This window comes from Sceloporus occidentalis, unplaced genomic scaffold, assembly GCF_023333645.1.
Source record: "Sceloporus occidentalis isolate IW3139 unplaced genomic scaffold, rSceOcc1.0.p SCAF_5, whole genome shotgun sequence".
Lineage (NCBI taxonomy): Eukaryota > Metazoa > Chordata > Lepidosauria > Squamata > Phrynosomatidae > Sceloporus > Sceloporus occidentalis.
This window is the reverse complement of record NW_028316985.1, coordinates 32,298,578-32,315,503: the sequence shown is the minus strand read 5'-3', so window position 1 is coordinate 32,315,503 and position 16,926 is coordinate 32,298,578. Positions and strand designations below refer to the sequence as shown.

General features: G+C 40.3%; 1 protein-coding gene across 2 annotated transcripts in view; it reads left to right on the top strand.

The window, feature by feature from the left end:
- Window positions 1–16,926, top strand: part of CACNG2 (calcium voltage-gated channel auxiliary subunit gamma 2) — a 174,213-nt gene that overhangs the window by 140,686 nt on the left and 16,601 nt on the right. For both annotated transcript variants that reach the window (XM_089528103.1, XM_089528102.1), the window contains exon 2: window positions 16,756–16,839. In XM_089528103.1, the coding sequence (XP_089384229.1) occupies window positions 16,756–16,839 (84 nt within the window). The remainder of the gene's footprint in view (window positions 1–16,755; window positions 16,840–16,926) is intronic.

The following is a 16,926-nucleotide window of genomic DNA, read 5'->3' as shown; positions in this document are numbered from 1 at the left end:
CTATAGGGAGTTTCCAAGAACCCAAATGAAGCACCAATAATTTTCAATTTTCAATGGCTCAGCTGTCAAATATGTGAACACAGAACCTGAATAAATGAGAGATCTGCAATCATCTCTTGTTCAGACACCTGAAAAATCTGAAGATTAACTCATGATAAGCTTTTGTTGCTCTTTTAGCAAAGGGATAATTTGTAGCAACTTTTTCTTCCTTTCTTTTTAACCAGTTTTGCCTTTCCTTTGTCCCATTTTTTCGTTTCATTATTTCTTTTGAGCCAGTTTTCCCTTTGTCGTGCCCTATTTTTTCTTTCAGTTTGTACATCCACATATTTTGCTTTGGCATATGATGGGTTGGATCCAGGTTTAGTCACATTTAAAGAGCACCATTAAAATGGGATTTTAGTCAATGGATCTGTTCTAAATCTGGGTCCAGCCCAATGTTTTCAAACAAATGTGCAAAAGAAAAAAAAAGGATGTGTCCTGGTATCAATAGAAAACATAGCCCGAAAACCCCAAAAAAACCTAGGAGTGGTATCTGTTATTTATACCATTTGCTATCCTAGAAGATACCATAACCAAGGCTTGCCCCAAACTTGGAGGCAAACTCCATTATTATTAATGGTACCAAAATTACAGGTGTGCTTACCTGTTCCAAAGTAAAATAAACAGTGTTCACTTTTGTAAATTGTGAAAGGGAAGAAGTGACAGATATTAAACATGAAAAGGAAAAGGGACATATACAGATTAATTATTCAGTACTTAATTTTGTTTGGTTTAATCTATATATTCTTGTTCTCTTAAAAAAACACAGCATTGCACTTTATAGGGAAAACAGGAAAACAGAGTTCCACTAAAAAAAAATATCCAATTAAGTCTATTTAGGAACTGTGTCAACTGGGTGATCAGTTTCAAACCTGTTTGACTAAAGAGATCTGAGAATTCTTCAGAGCTTCTAAATGTTAATTTTTTGGACTATGGCTCCAAGGGATCCCCAGCCAGCATAGGCATGTCCATCCCAGCTAGGAAGATTTTGCTGATTGTAATCCAAGTAGGTTTAATAGACATTGTGCATCTGACATAAAGTTCAGAACACCTCTAGAAAATCCTAATTCCCAGAATCCTCTGGGGAAAGATGTGACAACTGAATCAGTTTCAGACCACTGTAATACGTGCATAGAAGTGCTCTTGAGGCCACACAATTTTTTTTTTATTTTTTTAATATATATTTTTATTAGAATATCCACATACAATATTTTTAGACCTTTAGCAAAAATCATATATACTTTTATTTTAAAAAAATTAAAATCTGTGACTAAATCTAGCATCAGTCATACCAAGAGTAGACCTACTGAAATGGTGATATTATGGCCCTTCATGGGCCAAATAAATCAGCCTCCCCCTATCCTCTTGGCAAGACACCTGGATGACACAGGGCCCAGTCCTGAGTCCTGGGCAAACAGTGTGGACAACATCCAGCCACCAGCAGACACCATTTTATGTGTGACTAACATGTTCCATTCAATTCAATGGGCCTACTCTAGGGAAGATTGATATTTGATTCAGTCTGGTATAAGTGTTGGAATTACACAAGGCAGGTCTGATATGAAAATCAGTTAAGATTTAAAAATGGGGAAATGGTACTTCATGATTTGGCATAAATAGTTGGAAAGGACCTCAGTGCATCATCGTGTCCAACCCTCCATCCTAGGACAAGACATCCTATACCTAATATACCTCTCTCAAAAATGTCTGCCTGCCCTTTTCTGGAAAGCCTCCAAAGAACAAGTTCCTATCATCTTTTTTTTTTCCATTGCTGAAACAGAATCACAATCTCTTCCCAGTTTCTAAGTTTTGTTTATCTTCCTTCTAACCAAGTGTGAGATAATATTTATTGTTTTAAAAGAAACATCACTACAAATTTAATTTTCTGTCAAGGCATAACAGGAATGCCATTATAAACTGTTAACAATATGTCAATGACCATGCCCCCATCAAACCACTGCACCTATTGGTTACCCTCACTTGTAGCAGCTGCATGTTTAGCATTAAAGAGAAGCAGCCTGACACTGGAAACTGGAAAAAAAATGATTTTGGACTACAACTCTTAGAATTGCTGATGGCCCTGGCTGGAGGATTCTGGGAGCTGTAGTCCAAAAAAGTAACTCTGCCCTATAGACCATATAACTTGTGAGTGATGACTAGGGCCCTCCATTGGCTCTGGATATCCAATCATGAGGCAGAGATCTACATCCGTATAACCCTTTAGCATTAATTCTGCATTCATGGCCACCAGAAAATGTGACTGGCACCCATGTTAGTATTTGGATATGGCCAGTTCATATTATTTTTCTGAATGAAACAAAGCAGCAAATGGTCCCACGCAACATTACTCTTTAGAGTACCATTCTAAATTCCCTAGCCATGTTGACTGGAAGATTCTGGGAGTTCTTGTCCAAAAGGGTCCATACCTTGTCCATCTCTGCTTTATTTATTCATTTATTAAATGCCATCATTATTATTTTTAAAAATATCTCACACTTCATAATGGGATCTCATGACAGCACACGATATAAATAATTGAAAACACTTCCAGATTAAAACCACAAATAATTGAAATAAGATAAGAACATCTTTTTAATTTTTAAAAATGTACATGTACACTTGGAAGTAAATTAGTCCCCAAAGGCTTTAATAAAAAGCTGTACTTTGGCTTGGTGCTAGGGAGAAACCAATGCCAGTACAAGTTGGACCCCAAAGAGGAGGGCATTTCACAACTGGGGTGCCACAACTGAGAAGGCCCTCTCCCATGTCCTCCCAATTCATATTGCTTGACTGGTGGGACACAGAAAAGTGCCCTCCTGTATATCTCAGTTCTCAGGCAGAGACTCCTTCAAGTATCAAAGTCTCAAGCCATCCCAAGTATCTTCAGTTCAAAAGCAAATTGGCAGCCAGAGCTTTAGAACAAAGATGCATGGGGTGAGATTGTAAGACTTTTTCAAATGATTTTATCGCATGTGAGGAATTTCTCTTAATTTTGAATGAAAAGAAAGTGGGGCCAGAGCACATTCACGTGAATTCGCTAGTTCAGCCAATTTACGTGAATGCGAATTGCGTTCGAACTGGCTTCCCATTGCCTGAAAATAGCATGCCATTGCCCAAATTTGCATGTGATCACCTCTCACACAATAACGTGAAACTACATGATTGCGTTTGGACTGACTTCCCATTGCTCGAAATTGTGTGTGGTAGTCTATCACACAATAACATCAAACCCCATGATTGTGTTTGGATTGCCATTGGATTATACTTCCAGTTTCCCTTGTCTGATAATGTCCAAAGAGCCTTTCCAGAACACCAATGCACATAAATGCTGGTTAATTTCTTTCAGAAGTCTGTGGCCTACCGAGTGTGGGTGTTGATGTGTGGGTGCATTTGTCATAAAATGTGTTTGTAATCTTAACAGTAGGCTTTGCAACTGGCTGATACACATGATTAACAGTGGCTAGCTTTTCAGGAAAAATGCTTCTTTTATTGTCAGCTTGCACAACCTTTCCCAGTCATGTGGGTTAAAATTTCATAGTTATGGAAAATACTACCAGAATTTCTAAGGAATAGGTTACCAGCTATACTCATAGGAACAGTAAAAGTTATTGTCAACCTTGTCAAGTCTTTACTTATGATATGAGCTGATAACACACAGTTCATAAACATGGGACTTGCAGTAAAATTGTACAGCACAGAATGCTGCTGTACAGGATTTTGGCCACTCCATTCCACTCATTATTATATCTCCACGATGGGGGGATGCCCCCAATTCATTCAGTATTCTCTGGCTACTGAGCACACTCAGGTCCACATTGAGCTGTTTTTGAAGTTGCCACCTCCTTTATGGTTTCTCAACCAAAAGGATACTTTGCAACTTCCCCAACCTTGCTGATACTTCTCCCTTAGCATTAATGGGGTCATTTTGGCTATGTGAGGAATGACCAAATCCAATACATTTAAAAGAGAGGAAATAGTTCCATAATCGCTGTGGTTCTGAATTCTGCTTGTAGGACCAGGATTGATGACTATATGATGACCTGAAGCTATTGTAGGACTGCCACTCCCATCACCACTGGCTATACTGGTTAGATCTGACTGAAGTTGCAGAAAACATCTGGAGGGACATGTGTCCTCGCCACTGTTGTAAAAAGTCCACCATAATTCAATATATAACCTTCAGACCTTGTTTAATACTGCATTCATGTAGTCTGTCTCCTAAAAATCCCCAAAACTTCAGACTTAGCCTGAAGCAGCTATAGAATGTGAGCTTTATCTGCCATTTCTTTACTCTTTGTGTACTGTCAAGTGGCTGCTGTGTTGTGTTTCCCTTATTTGCCTGTTACAGATTTTCATTATCAATGTATACTCCTTAGCAGTTTACTATTTCTCTGTCTTGGTTCACTTTGGACCATCTCCTTCATATCTGTGTGTAAACCACAGATCTCATGCCCCAAACAAAATGTTTCTGTCACCTTAAAGGATTTACAGTACAGTACGTTTCAAATGGATTTGACAGAATTTCATCGGATGCATCATAAGCAAGTGATGGATGTGCATATATGATCCACAGATTAGAAATGTTGCTTTTTAAAACTGTAACACCCAGAATCCTCTCCTTTCCTTTGAGTCAGCATGGCCATATGGGCTAGGAAATTCTGGGAGCAGTAACTTCCAGAAGGTCTGGTGTGGCCCTGACTGCAGTAGGGCTGCATTTCTTCAGCTGCATCCCTACCTGGACCAAAAGGACCTTGAAGCAGTGGTACATGCACTGGTAATCTCTCGTTTAGATTTCTGTAATGCGCTCTACATGGGGCTACCCTTGTACCAAGTTCGGAAGTTTCACTTGGTTCAAAATGCAGCAGCCAAATCTTCCAGGTTTGACCACATAACACCAGTTTTAATATCACGTCACTGGCTGCCGATCAGCTTCCAGGTGCAATACAAGGTGTTGTTTATTATCTTTAAAGCCCTACACGGCTTGGGCCTGAGTTACCTGCGGTAACACCTCTCCATACACAATCCACCCTGCACTCTCAGACCAACTGGGAAGAATTTGTTAGGACAACAAATGTCTAGATTAGCAACATCATCCCAAAGAGCCTTCACTCTAGCTGTTCCTAAATAATGGAATGGTTTTCCAGAGGAGATCCGTCTTATTTCCTCCTTGGAGGCATTTAAGAACGCAGTTAAGACAGATCTCTTCCAGCGAGTTTATCCACCTGATCTTGTCTAAGATATATTGTTCCACCTCCTTGACTATTGTATTGTTATCATAAATTGATGATAGTGTAAGTTTTAATGTAATTATTCTTGTATTGCATTTTACCAATATGTTTGTATGCATTTTAATGGCTGTAATCCCACCTCGATCCACCTGGGAGAGGCAGGAAAATAATAATAATAATAGTAATAATAATAATAATAATAATAATAATAATAATTTATGAGGGCTGCATCTGCACTGCACAATTAATGCACTTCGAAACTGCTTTAACAGCTCCATGCTATGAAATTCTGAGGTTTGTAGTTTTTGTGAGATATTTAGCCTTCTCTCTCAAAGAGCCTTGGTGTGGCAACAAACTACAAATCCCAGGATTACATAGGATGAAGCCATGACAGTCAAAGTAGTGTCCAATGGCATTAATTCTGCAGTGTAGCAGCAGCCCAAGTTTCTTCTCAAAGGAAATGATGAGTAATTTTTGCCATTTTCTTCCTTCTCTGAGAAAATCCATGCAATTTTTGAAGCCTATTCACAATTTTGGGATTTATTGTGCACATAATTTGCCCCTGGGTATTTTGCACATCAGCTTTTGCAGGGGGAATAGCATTTTCTTTGCAGAAAATATTATTTCTTACCATAAATAGATAAAAGTAGTTTCCTGTGCAGAAAATGCTGGGGTTTGTTTTTTTAAGCAAAGCAGCTACATGCAAGTTTCGTGTATAATAAGTCCCAAACTGCAAAGGTTCTCATCAGCCCAGAGCCTTGTCTTCACTGTCCAGGATAATCCAGAGATTTCACCAAAGTGTTTCCTGGCCCTACAACCAGTGTTGCCAACAAGACTCGAAGATAATTCCCCAAACGTTTGGCCAAAACTCACCAAATCCCCCCCATATCTCACAAAATACAGCGCGCCCGCGCCATACGCGGGCACGCTTTACGCGGCTTGAGCATACGCGCTCAAGCCGCGGGGCGCACACAGGGCGGAAGGGGCAGAGCGTCCCATTCAATTGAATGGGCGCACGCGCTTGTTGTGCCCCGCGCGCCGCTGCGCCACCACGCCGCCATGCACGAGCCCCATTGTTTACAATGGGGCTTGAGCATAGGCGGAATTCGCCTTACGCGGAGGGATCCGGAACGGATCCCCGTGTATATTTCAACTCTCAAAATTACCATTAAAACCAATCACCAAAATCACACCAAAGGCTCTGAAAAGTACCCATTTTGGTGTGAAAGTCACCAGATTGGCAACACTGCGACCCTCTCCCACTACCTGGCCCTCTGTTTCCATGCTATGGTGGCTGTCTGCATAGGCATTCTGTTGGGTCACTCTTCATGTCCACCACCACTGTGGGTTGTTCACTTCTGTGGTCATCCTAAAAATAAGTGACCTGTAGCAATGGCAGAAATGCCATGTGACCCAGCAGGATGCCCACGCAAACAGCCACCACAGCATGGAAACAGAAGGCCAGATGGTGGGCGAGGTTGGGGCAGTGCATTAATCTTATTATGCCTCAGTTCTGATGCAAGGCATGCCGGATGTGATGGAGTCCCTGGGCAGACTTGGATACCTGACAACCATGGTTCAGGTTGGCTGTGAAGAGGGTGATGCAGGGGAAGGAGTAGATATAAAAGGCAGGAGTGAGTGACTGTGAGGTCAGTTGAATGAAGTAAAGTGTATAAGGGCAGATACCAGGCAGGTGTCATTGACAAAGGGCCTTCTATACATTAAGAGGTAAAAGATAACCTCTAGGCATAAAAAGGAGATCGTGTATCACACCAGATGTCATCCAGACTGTCCACACCAGAACTGGGATTTGAGATGAGCCGAGATGAACATCATCTAAACAGAACAATGCCAGAATGATGGGGAAAGGCCTTTTGGCCCCTGCAGATAAGGCCCAGGACTCTTCTTGACAGAGTTTCCTGATACTGGTGATAATGGTGGGGGGGGGGGGCACGTTTTCTATATTTTTAAAAAAATATTTTTGAATATTCTTTCCATCCCTAGTCTGTAGTATTCCAGCAACACTTTGCTAACATATTATCACTTCTGGCAAAATAAAGCTAGGAGTATTAAAAAGAAATCAGAAAAAAGGAAAGCCCAAGTTTAAGGTTTGAGTCATTGTGGACATTTGTCTTTTCACTGGCACTCCCAAAGTTCTATCTAATAATCTGGAGACAAACCTCTCAAGTCATTCTTTCTTCCTGCTCAGTTGTATGACATATGGTTCTTCCCAAGGGGTTGTTTCAATACAATTATAATTGAAGCTTTCTTCGTTGACCCCATGACTCAAGGACCTGTTTGTAGCTAGTTATGTAATAAAGACTCATCTTGATGATGGGTAACTGTCTCTCCCTCTTTGAGCTCCTGACAAGACTGGAACACTGGCTAACATGATGGTTTCCATCTAGGATACCTGTTTAATTGCCTGCATTTTTTCTGAGAAGGAGGAAAGATGCTGTGTGGTTGTAGTCAAAGCAAGTTCATCATAAGGATCATTGTTTGTTTTTCTTCCTGGAGATACAGTATAAACTCCAAGTATCTCTGTGTTCTTAAGCTGAATAACTCACTATCTTGTATTTATTTTCTTTTTTAAAAAGTAATATTAATAACTATCATAACAGACACATACATACACATAACAGAAACACACAACAACAAACTCCCCTTTTCATGCACTCACCATTAAAATGGCATCCTGCTTTTCACGCACTCACCATTAAAATGGCATCCTGCTTTACTCTGAGACCTATCCAATTAGCCTAGTCTCTCCTTCTCTCCTTACTGTTTGCCGCTGTTTAGCTTAATCTAGTGTATCTACCATTAATCAGCATTTCCTTCCTAAGTATAAGAGAAAATAGCTTTACTTCCTATATATCATTGGTACCCTCTCTTCGCTGTTTTACATGGCCTGTAAAAGGTATCCATTTTTAAAACATCTCTGTTGAATTCCTTTTTACTAAATTAGTCAATTTGTCTAGTTCCACGATATCCGTCATCTTTTCTGTCCATTCCATACCCTTCTGTATCTCATTGGATTTCCAGTATCTTTCATAAACCAGTCTCATGGCTGTTACCATATAACTTATCTCTATAGTCTTTTTCTCTTTTGACTTCTATTATCATGTCTTTCAGGGAGAATTTGGGATGTCTTTGGGTCTTGGGCCTAGTCACATTACACAATGATAGCATACTGATTCCACCGTAATTCCTATGGTAACATCCTATGGAATCCTGTGATTTGCTGTTTGAGAGGGCCATTTAGAATTCTCACACAGAATTCTCTCTCTAGTGTAGTGGTTCTCAACTTTTGGTCCTTCAAATGTTGGGGACTTCAGCTCCCAGAATTCAGTATCATTGGCCATGCTGGTGAATAGTGAGGTTGAAGATCTCTGCTGTAATGATTTTACAATAGTAATAACAGAATTTTTTTTCTATCATATTTAGGCTACTGAAATTATAGCAACTGGGAGTTGATTTTTTTGTGGAAGACTTTTATGCTGGGTAGTATTTTTGGTTGTTGTTGCTGTTCCTGCATGCCTTCAAGTTGTTTCCAATTCATTGTGACCCTAATGCAAAGCTATCATGGGATTTTGGGGGGCAAGATTTGTTCAAAGGAGGTTTGCCATTGCCTTCCTCTAAGGATGAGAGTATGTGACTTGCCCAAGGTCACCCAGTGGGTTTCATGGCAGAGCCGGGAACCAAACCCTGGTCTACAGAGTCATAGTCTAACACTCAGACCACTACACCATGCTGATTCTTAGTATTTTGGTACTGAAGATAACTTCTGCACTCTGAATATGCAACCCATGGTGCATCTACACAAATCAAATAAAATGGACTCACTTATTTTTCACAGCAAAATGTCCAATGACATAGAGGACTAATGGGGCCCTTGACAGGTCTTTTCATTGCCTCAGGGTTTTAATCTGGAAGGAGAAAAGTAAGAATCTATCCTGGTTTCAAGTAAAAATCTGGATATTCATACATGCATGTGGGCTGTGCTCCATAGCAAGATTGGTGTGAGGTCAAAAGGACGAGTTTCCAAAATAAGCACATTTGCATGCATGGAGGGAGCGAGAAAATGGAGTGGCCACAGCCATGTAGCTGCATACACTGTGATTTATCAAACTGGCATGAGTTCAAAAAGGAAAGCTCTTTATGGACAGCCCTCCCAAACTCACTTGAATGTGAATAGACAAGTCCATGGTCATTACAGGTAGGAGTAACTCAAAGGTATCCTGAGGTATCCTGTTTTTCCTGACAATGTAGATGTACTCTTAGTGAATATCTGTTATAGCTAGCTTTGGTGTCATTTTGAGATTCTAGTAACAACAAAACAAAATAAATATAAGTCTGACACCTGCCCACCCATGGTCTAGACTGAGCTTCTGTTGAGTCAGGAACCTGCTCCTGTTATTAATCTGCCCCTTGAGTTACCCCTAAATTAGTGTACTAGCCCAGGATAAATCCAGCATCTAACTACGTATGTGATTTAGAAGGGGTGTCATATTGAGAATGGAGAAAGCTTGTTTTCTGCTGCTCCAAAGACTAGACATGGAGCAGTGGATTCAAACTACTGGTGGAAAAAAGATTCCAAGTAAACATTAGGAAGACGTTCCTGATGACAGAGCTGTTTGACAATTGAATATGCTGCTTCACATAATGGTGGAGTCTCCTTCTTTAGAAGTTTTTAAGCAGAAGCTGGATGGCCATCTGTCAGGGGTACTTTGATACTGTCTTCCTTCATGGCAGTGGGTTGGATTGGATGGCCCTTGTGGTCTCTTCCAACTCTATGATTCTGTGGACTTTATCACACTGGGAAAAAGCCAGGGAAAGCCAGAATTAAAAAGACATTTTCCCACCAAAGTCACAAGATCACGGCGAAGATTTTCAGACGACATTGTTATTAGAGAGAATTTATCCCAGAAAGGAACAAGAATGCTCCAGCAACAAACCATTCATGAGATTTCCCAGTGAATGCTTTGTTGCTTGAGCATTTCTGTTTCTTTCCAAGATAAGTCTTCTCTAATCACAATGCTGTCTGAAAATCTTTGCCATGATCTTGCGACTTTGCTGGGAAAATGCCTTTTTGATCCCATCTTAAATCTAATCCTTTTGTCCATGTGATAAAGTCCTAGGATTCCATAACACAAAATAGCTGTGTCACCTTAGATGATCTATGTAGGCAGTTTTGTCACCAAAGATGTCAAATGAAATGTGATGATGTCTCTAGTATGGAAAGCCACTTTTAACATGTAATTAGTTGTTGTTATAGTTTCAGGACTCACCCCCGTCTCATTACCATTATAGTTGATTTAAAAAAACATTAATAAATATTTACTAGAATAGTAACATTTAGCTACTTTTTAAATGAATTGAAAATTACAAGCCTCTGGCCTGTAATGTAAAACACAACCCCCTTCACTCCATGTCATCATCATCTTAACAAAAGCATATGAGGCAGCACCACAAGGCAACTTCTAAACCATGTGATACTCCTCCTCCACTGTTTGGTGAGGCCACACCCCATAACTGGGAAAGTCAAGAAGAGTTATGGTTATGTTAAGTCAAGAAAGTCAAGAAAAATTATAGTTATATTATAACAGGGGTGAGATTAAGTTATAATTCTAAAATAATTGTACTTTATAATAGGACACAAGATATTTTAGTTCTTTGTTACTGGAAAAGGAATTGATTACAAATAATTAATATCTGAAAGGGTGTCGTACTGAGGGTGAGCAAGCTTGTTTTCTGCTGCTCCAGAGAATAGGACACGGTCTGAAAGTGTACTGGATATAAGCTACAGGAAAAGAGATTCCACCTAAGCATTAGGAGGAACTTCCTAACAGTAAGAGCTGTTCAACAGTGGTGCACAGTTCCTCGGAGTGTGGTGAAGTCTCCTTCTTTGGAGGTCTTTAAACAGAGGCTGAATAGCCTTCTGTCAGGGATGCTTTGACTGTGAGTTCCTGCATGGCAGGGGGTTGGAAAGGATTGCCCTTCTTCCAACTCCATGATTCTATGGTTCTATGATTAGCTGTTTGTTTCTAATGATTTACTTCCAAGTGATGACTGCTACACTGGGCCAAGCAGAACAGGTCAAAATTGTTCATATGGACAATGCAGAGGAAAGCTGAAGGAAAAATAGGAAACATAAAAATCTTTATGGGAGTAAAGCATACATGTGGCTTGCCAACATTTGCTTCATCCAGCACTGGAAATGTGGTTACAAAGCTGAGTCAGGGCAGAGAGAAGTTAAGTCAGGTTTCAGTAACCATGATTCAGTGTTGATGTCACATACCATTTAAAAACTCATTTATTGTTTGACCAGTGAGGCATAAGCTGAATGCTTCAGTCACAGCTGTACTCAACTGTCAGCTCTACAAAATGGCCACCAGCCTCCTTGGAGCACTTGAGGATGGGTGGGCACACATAAAACAGCTGCCACCTGGAGGACATTTTAAATGGCTATACACAACAAGTCATTCATTTTGCAGCAGCAAGCAACCCATCAATTGGCAGGTTTTTCCTCCTGCCATTGTGACCCTTTTTCTTTTCTACTTTTTTCAAAATGTGTAATAGCAGAAAGAAAATGAATAAACCTATGTGTAAGCAGTGCTTGGAAAAGTTCCTGTTTTGGATTACAGTCCCCAGTGGCCATGCTGGCTGGGGCATTCTGAGAACTGTCATCACCAAAAGTAACTTTTCCAAATTATAGATGTGCGTACCAACAACACTCCCAAGTGATGGTGACCGGCACCATGCATTCAGTTTATAAGTTCATAGGACTTCATCATGGTTTTATGGGAAGTGGAACATTTCAGTTATGTTTCAGTTATGCATGCCACACTCGGTCACAAATCAAAGAAAATGCTCCTTGTGGCAAGCTATTTGCACTGTTAAATCTGTTAGCTATGCTGGGACTCCTAGCAAACCCATTTATTGAGATTGGTAATTGAGTTTGTCCTGGTTTTGTCCTGGTTGCCCTTGGTCTGACCTTTCAAAAAATGCCTGACATTTTGATTGAGCTGGGTTTCTGTTATATTTGGCTAACATTAAAGATGATAGTCTAGGTCAGAATTTCAGAAAATCCTCTCTGTTCCAGCAAGTACTTCAGTTGCTAAAGAACTTACATTTTTAATTGATTTTCAGGAGAATAACCATGTGTGGGAAGAGACAGTGTGGTGTGGTGGTTTGAATGTTGGACTAGCGCTCTGGGAGACCAGGGTTCAAATCCCACTCAGCCATGGAAAACTACTGGGTGACCTTGAGCAAGTCACGGTTTTTCACCTTCTGATGAAGGCAAGCCATTCCTCCGCTCATCTTGCTGAGAAAACCCTGTGATAGGTTTACCTTATAGTTCCAATAAACCGAAAGTGAATTCAAGGCATACAACTACAGTAACAAACCATATGTGGGCTATATTAGAGTGATATTATTTGCTTCTTAAGTCGAATGTACATTTTTACAAAAATAAATAGCTTTTTGGAGACTGAGCTGGAGGAGGTGCTTCAATCATTTGCCTCTACTGCTGTCCCAGTCCACATTAGGGCTCTAGATTGTTGTTGTTGTTGTGGTGTGCCTTCTAGTCATTTCTGACTAATAGTTACTTTAAGGTGAACCAGTCATGGGCTTTTCTTGGCAAGATCTGTTCAGAGGGGGTTTGCCACTGCCATCTGGGGCTGAGAGAGTATGGCATGCCCAAGGTCACCCAGTGGGGTTCCATGGCTGGTCTCCAGGGTCCTAGTCCACCACCCAAACCACTATAGAACACTGGCTCAGGGGTTTGGATACAGAGGCAGTTATTTGAATTAAATGAAAGGTCCTGTCAGTGCAGTGGGTGCTTTCCTCCCATTGCTAATAGCCACTGTGCGCACACACTCAGTTCATCCAGAAAACTACTGGAGTTCAGACTGGGACTCAGGGGGAAAGGTCAAACCCTCCCCTCCAGCTCAACCCCACCTTCTGTAAAGGGCTTTTTTTAAAAAAAAAAAAAACATCTGTGCCAGGACTAAAAAAGTAAATCACACACACTAGAACTTAAAATGTTTGAGACTCCCCCCCCCCCCCACACACACACACCATGGTTACCCAGAGAGCTTCATGACTCAACGGAGCCCCTACAACTGGATTTCCCAAATCCCAATCCAACACTCTAATCACTACATCATGTTTTGGCATTCTCAAATGATTTGAACAGGCAACCTTTGGCAGCAAAAGTAAGTTATTTTACTGCTGGGCTATTCATTCTCTCCTTGGGGAAGCTTGGGGGCTGTAATTCTTTTAAGAAAGTAAGGAATTCTCATGCCCTTTGTTGAATTCATTGTTAAGAAGTATGACAACTAAAGTGATGCAAAGCCAGTACAAGGTTGAAAACAAATAATAGCTTATAAAAGTATTAAAGTTATTTTGAGAGAGACTAGACAGTACACACGCACTCCTTGGTGTTACTGCTTTGCACTTCTATTCACACTTCTCTGAGATCTACACTCCCATTGTCCTTCCCAGAAACAGTTACTATTACAGTGCCATTTCACTCCACATTACACTCAGTCACATCAACTAAGTAGTTTTCTCCTAATTCTGTGTTCAGATATAGGACATTACAGAGTTAAAATGTTCACCCACTCACTATCTTTTTGCTTCCACAACATGCCTAGCCTGCTGTGCCTCTTTTGTTCCTTTTATTGCCATATCCATGCCCATTCCCTGCTGTGCTCAGGGCCATTGTGAATGTAAATGATTTGCACAGGTAAAATGACCATCAGGCATGAGAAACTCATACCGGATGACACCTTTCTCAATGCCACCCACCTTGATAGGCACCTCTGGTGGAAAAGTGGGAGAGGGTTTTCCAGATATCTGCTCCAAGACTCTGGAACTCCCTTCCTAGGAAGACTAGGGCTGTATTCACACTGCAGAAATAACCCAGTTTCACACCACTTTAACTCCCATGGCTCAGTGCAATTGAATTCTGAGTTTTGTGAGACGTTTAGCCTTCCCTGTCCAAGAGCTCTGGTGCCACAACAAACTACAGCTCCCAGAATTCTCAGAATTCTGTAGCATTGAGCCATGACAGTTAAGGTGGTGTCAAATTGTATTATTTCTGCAGTGCAGATGCTGCCCAGACTAGCTCTCTCCTTGCTGTCCTTTCTCTGTCAAGCAAAGACTTTTCCATTCCAACAGAGATTTATGAACTGGTTGTTGTACTGTATATAATGGGTTTTCTGTTTTAGTGCTCTACTGTTTTTAATCTATGCTTTTAAATTAATGTTTTATATAGTTTTAATTCTATAGGCAGTTTAATATTACTGTATTTTAATCTGATTTTTGATATGTTTTTATCTATTTGTAGTTTTACTTGTATCTGTGTTTATTCTGTGAGCCACCTTGAGTCCCAATTTTGGGAGGTGAATGCACGTTATAAATTAAGCAATTGATGGTTAATGATAGGGACAATGGATATTGATACTGATCCTTGGGAATCTAAGCACTTTTTGAAACCCAAACCTTAACATTGCCACACCAAATTTGAAAATGTAAATAGGGGGACATATTTATGGAGGAGTAACTCTGCGTGCACATAATGTACTGTTGGGTTGCTTGCTTGCTTGTTTATTATTTATACATCACCTCACAGCCCACAAGGGCTCCCACAGCAATGCATAACAAATAAAAGTCTATAAACAATATGGCATAGTGGAGAGTGTGACTGTGGTGTAGTGTTTTGAGTGTTGTACTACAACTCTGGAGACCAGTTTTTAATTCCTCACTTGGCCATGGAAATGCACTGAGTGGCCTTGGGCAAGTCACACATTCTCATCCCCAGAAAACCCTGTGATAGGTTTGCCTTAGGGTTGCCATACGTCAGAAATGACTTGAAGGCACACAATAACAAGCAAACAAACAATACACAGATTTTTTTAAAAAAAATGTTATCTCCATCAATAAGAATCATACTTTTGAAACACTACTATTGCAGACTATGTCAATGCTGGCTGGGAAATTCTGGGAGCTGTCATCCAAAAAAGTAAATGATTTGGGTAGAAATCAGTGTAGACTTTGAAATCCTTTGAAGTAACTCTACAGTTGTTCTCTTTTATAAAAGAAAAAAAATCATTGTATTGAGGTCTGAAGATAGGCCCTTTCTTTTGCTAGTATACTTATGGATACAAAGGCCATAATATAGTTAGTGTTCTATGCATGCATATGCTTGCCTGTAAAAATAGTTAGACATTTTTGTCTGAGGCACAATATCGATATTCAGTTCAAAGTTGCAGAAGCACAGTTGCACATGTGGTTCCAACACTTATACAGATGCACATTTAGTTGTGTATTCAGTTATGCATTTGACTGAGCATTCAGTTGCATATTTGTTTTTGCATTCAATTGCTCAGTGTTGCCATCTAACACAAGGGTCTCATAGAACAACAGCTGATGGACATTTGTAATAGGCAAGCCTGATGTAGGATCTCAGACCTGTGTATATAAATGCCAGTGCCATTATTAACAAACATAATTAAGCAGACGTGGATGACGGCATCTTGTAGGTCACTTGTCTTATATAAATACAAGTATGTGTTGCAATGTGTTTGTGTAGTATGGCACACAATCTCAAAAACGTCTCTAGAAGATCCCAAGATGACCCCATAGAAATTATGTTATTTTTAGCATGAAAGTAGACCCTAACTAGACTCTCATTTCAGTAGGACAAAATCGCCTGTTGTAATAAATGGAGGAAAGGGTAGCTTAGATACCAGGGAGACAAATTTGCAGCAGGGAAATTGTTTGCTGACTTTTTACCATCAGGGAAGATGAGAGCCTCAACACTGCAGGTCTTTCTTTTGTTAGGTACATTTATATCCTACCTTTCCTCAAAATAACTTGAGGGCTCTCCCATAGGCCAGGCTAAGTAATCTGTGACTGGTCCAAGGTTATACAACGAGTTTTATGATTTAGTGGGATATCTGGGGACTGTTTGTTTTTTAATGTGGCACATATCTGCAGGTAACTTCATATATTTGTGTTTTGTTTTTAAAATGGGTGCCAGAATGCTCCATATTTGAATAGCACACTAGGGAGTGCCCAGCCTTTAACGTTTCTTTTTAATAAAGATAGAGAGTTAATCAAATGCTCACAAAATGCCACATACTCAGCACAGCGATGGCAAGGGTATTGTCCAGTAGGTGACTATGACACTTCTGTAATTGCATACTGCATGGTTGCATGAAACACAAACAGTTGCTTAGAGAGGCAGGAAGAGTGAATCATATTTTCTTCAGCCCCAAAATATTGCACTTTGACTGCTGGAGACATATGCTAGCAGGGGTAAACATCTCCAGATTTCAGAATAGCATGTTTGTTGCCTGGCAAAAACAATCATCTGTGGAAAAGACCTGATGGAAAGCAAGCCAAAGAGGAGGACAGAAGGAGAGCAGGGTTGCTTCAGTTTCTGATGTTCTCATTTGTTGTTTCTCCTCTTGTATTGTAGGGAATTTTAAAGGTCTGTGTAAGCAAATCGATCACTTCCTCGAGGACACAGAGTATGAAGCCGACACAGCAGAATATTTCCTCCGTAAGTCTGCAGCTTCTTTTCCTTTGAACTATCATGTGTGCTGAGTGCTGCTGGATGCCCTTCGTTCTCTGGCTGATGACATTATAC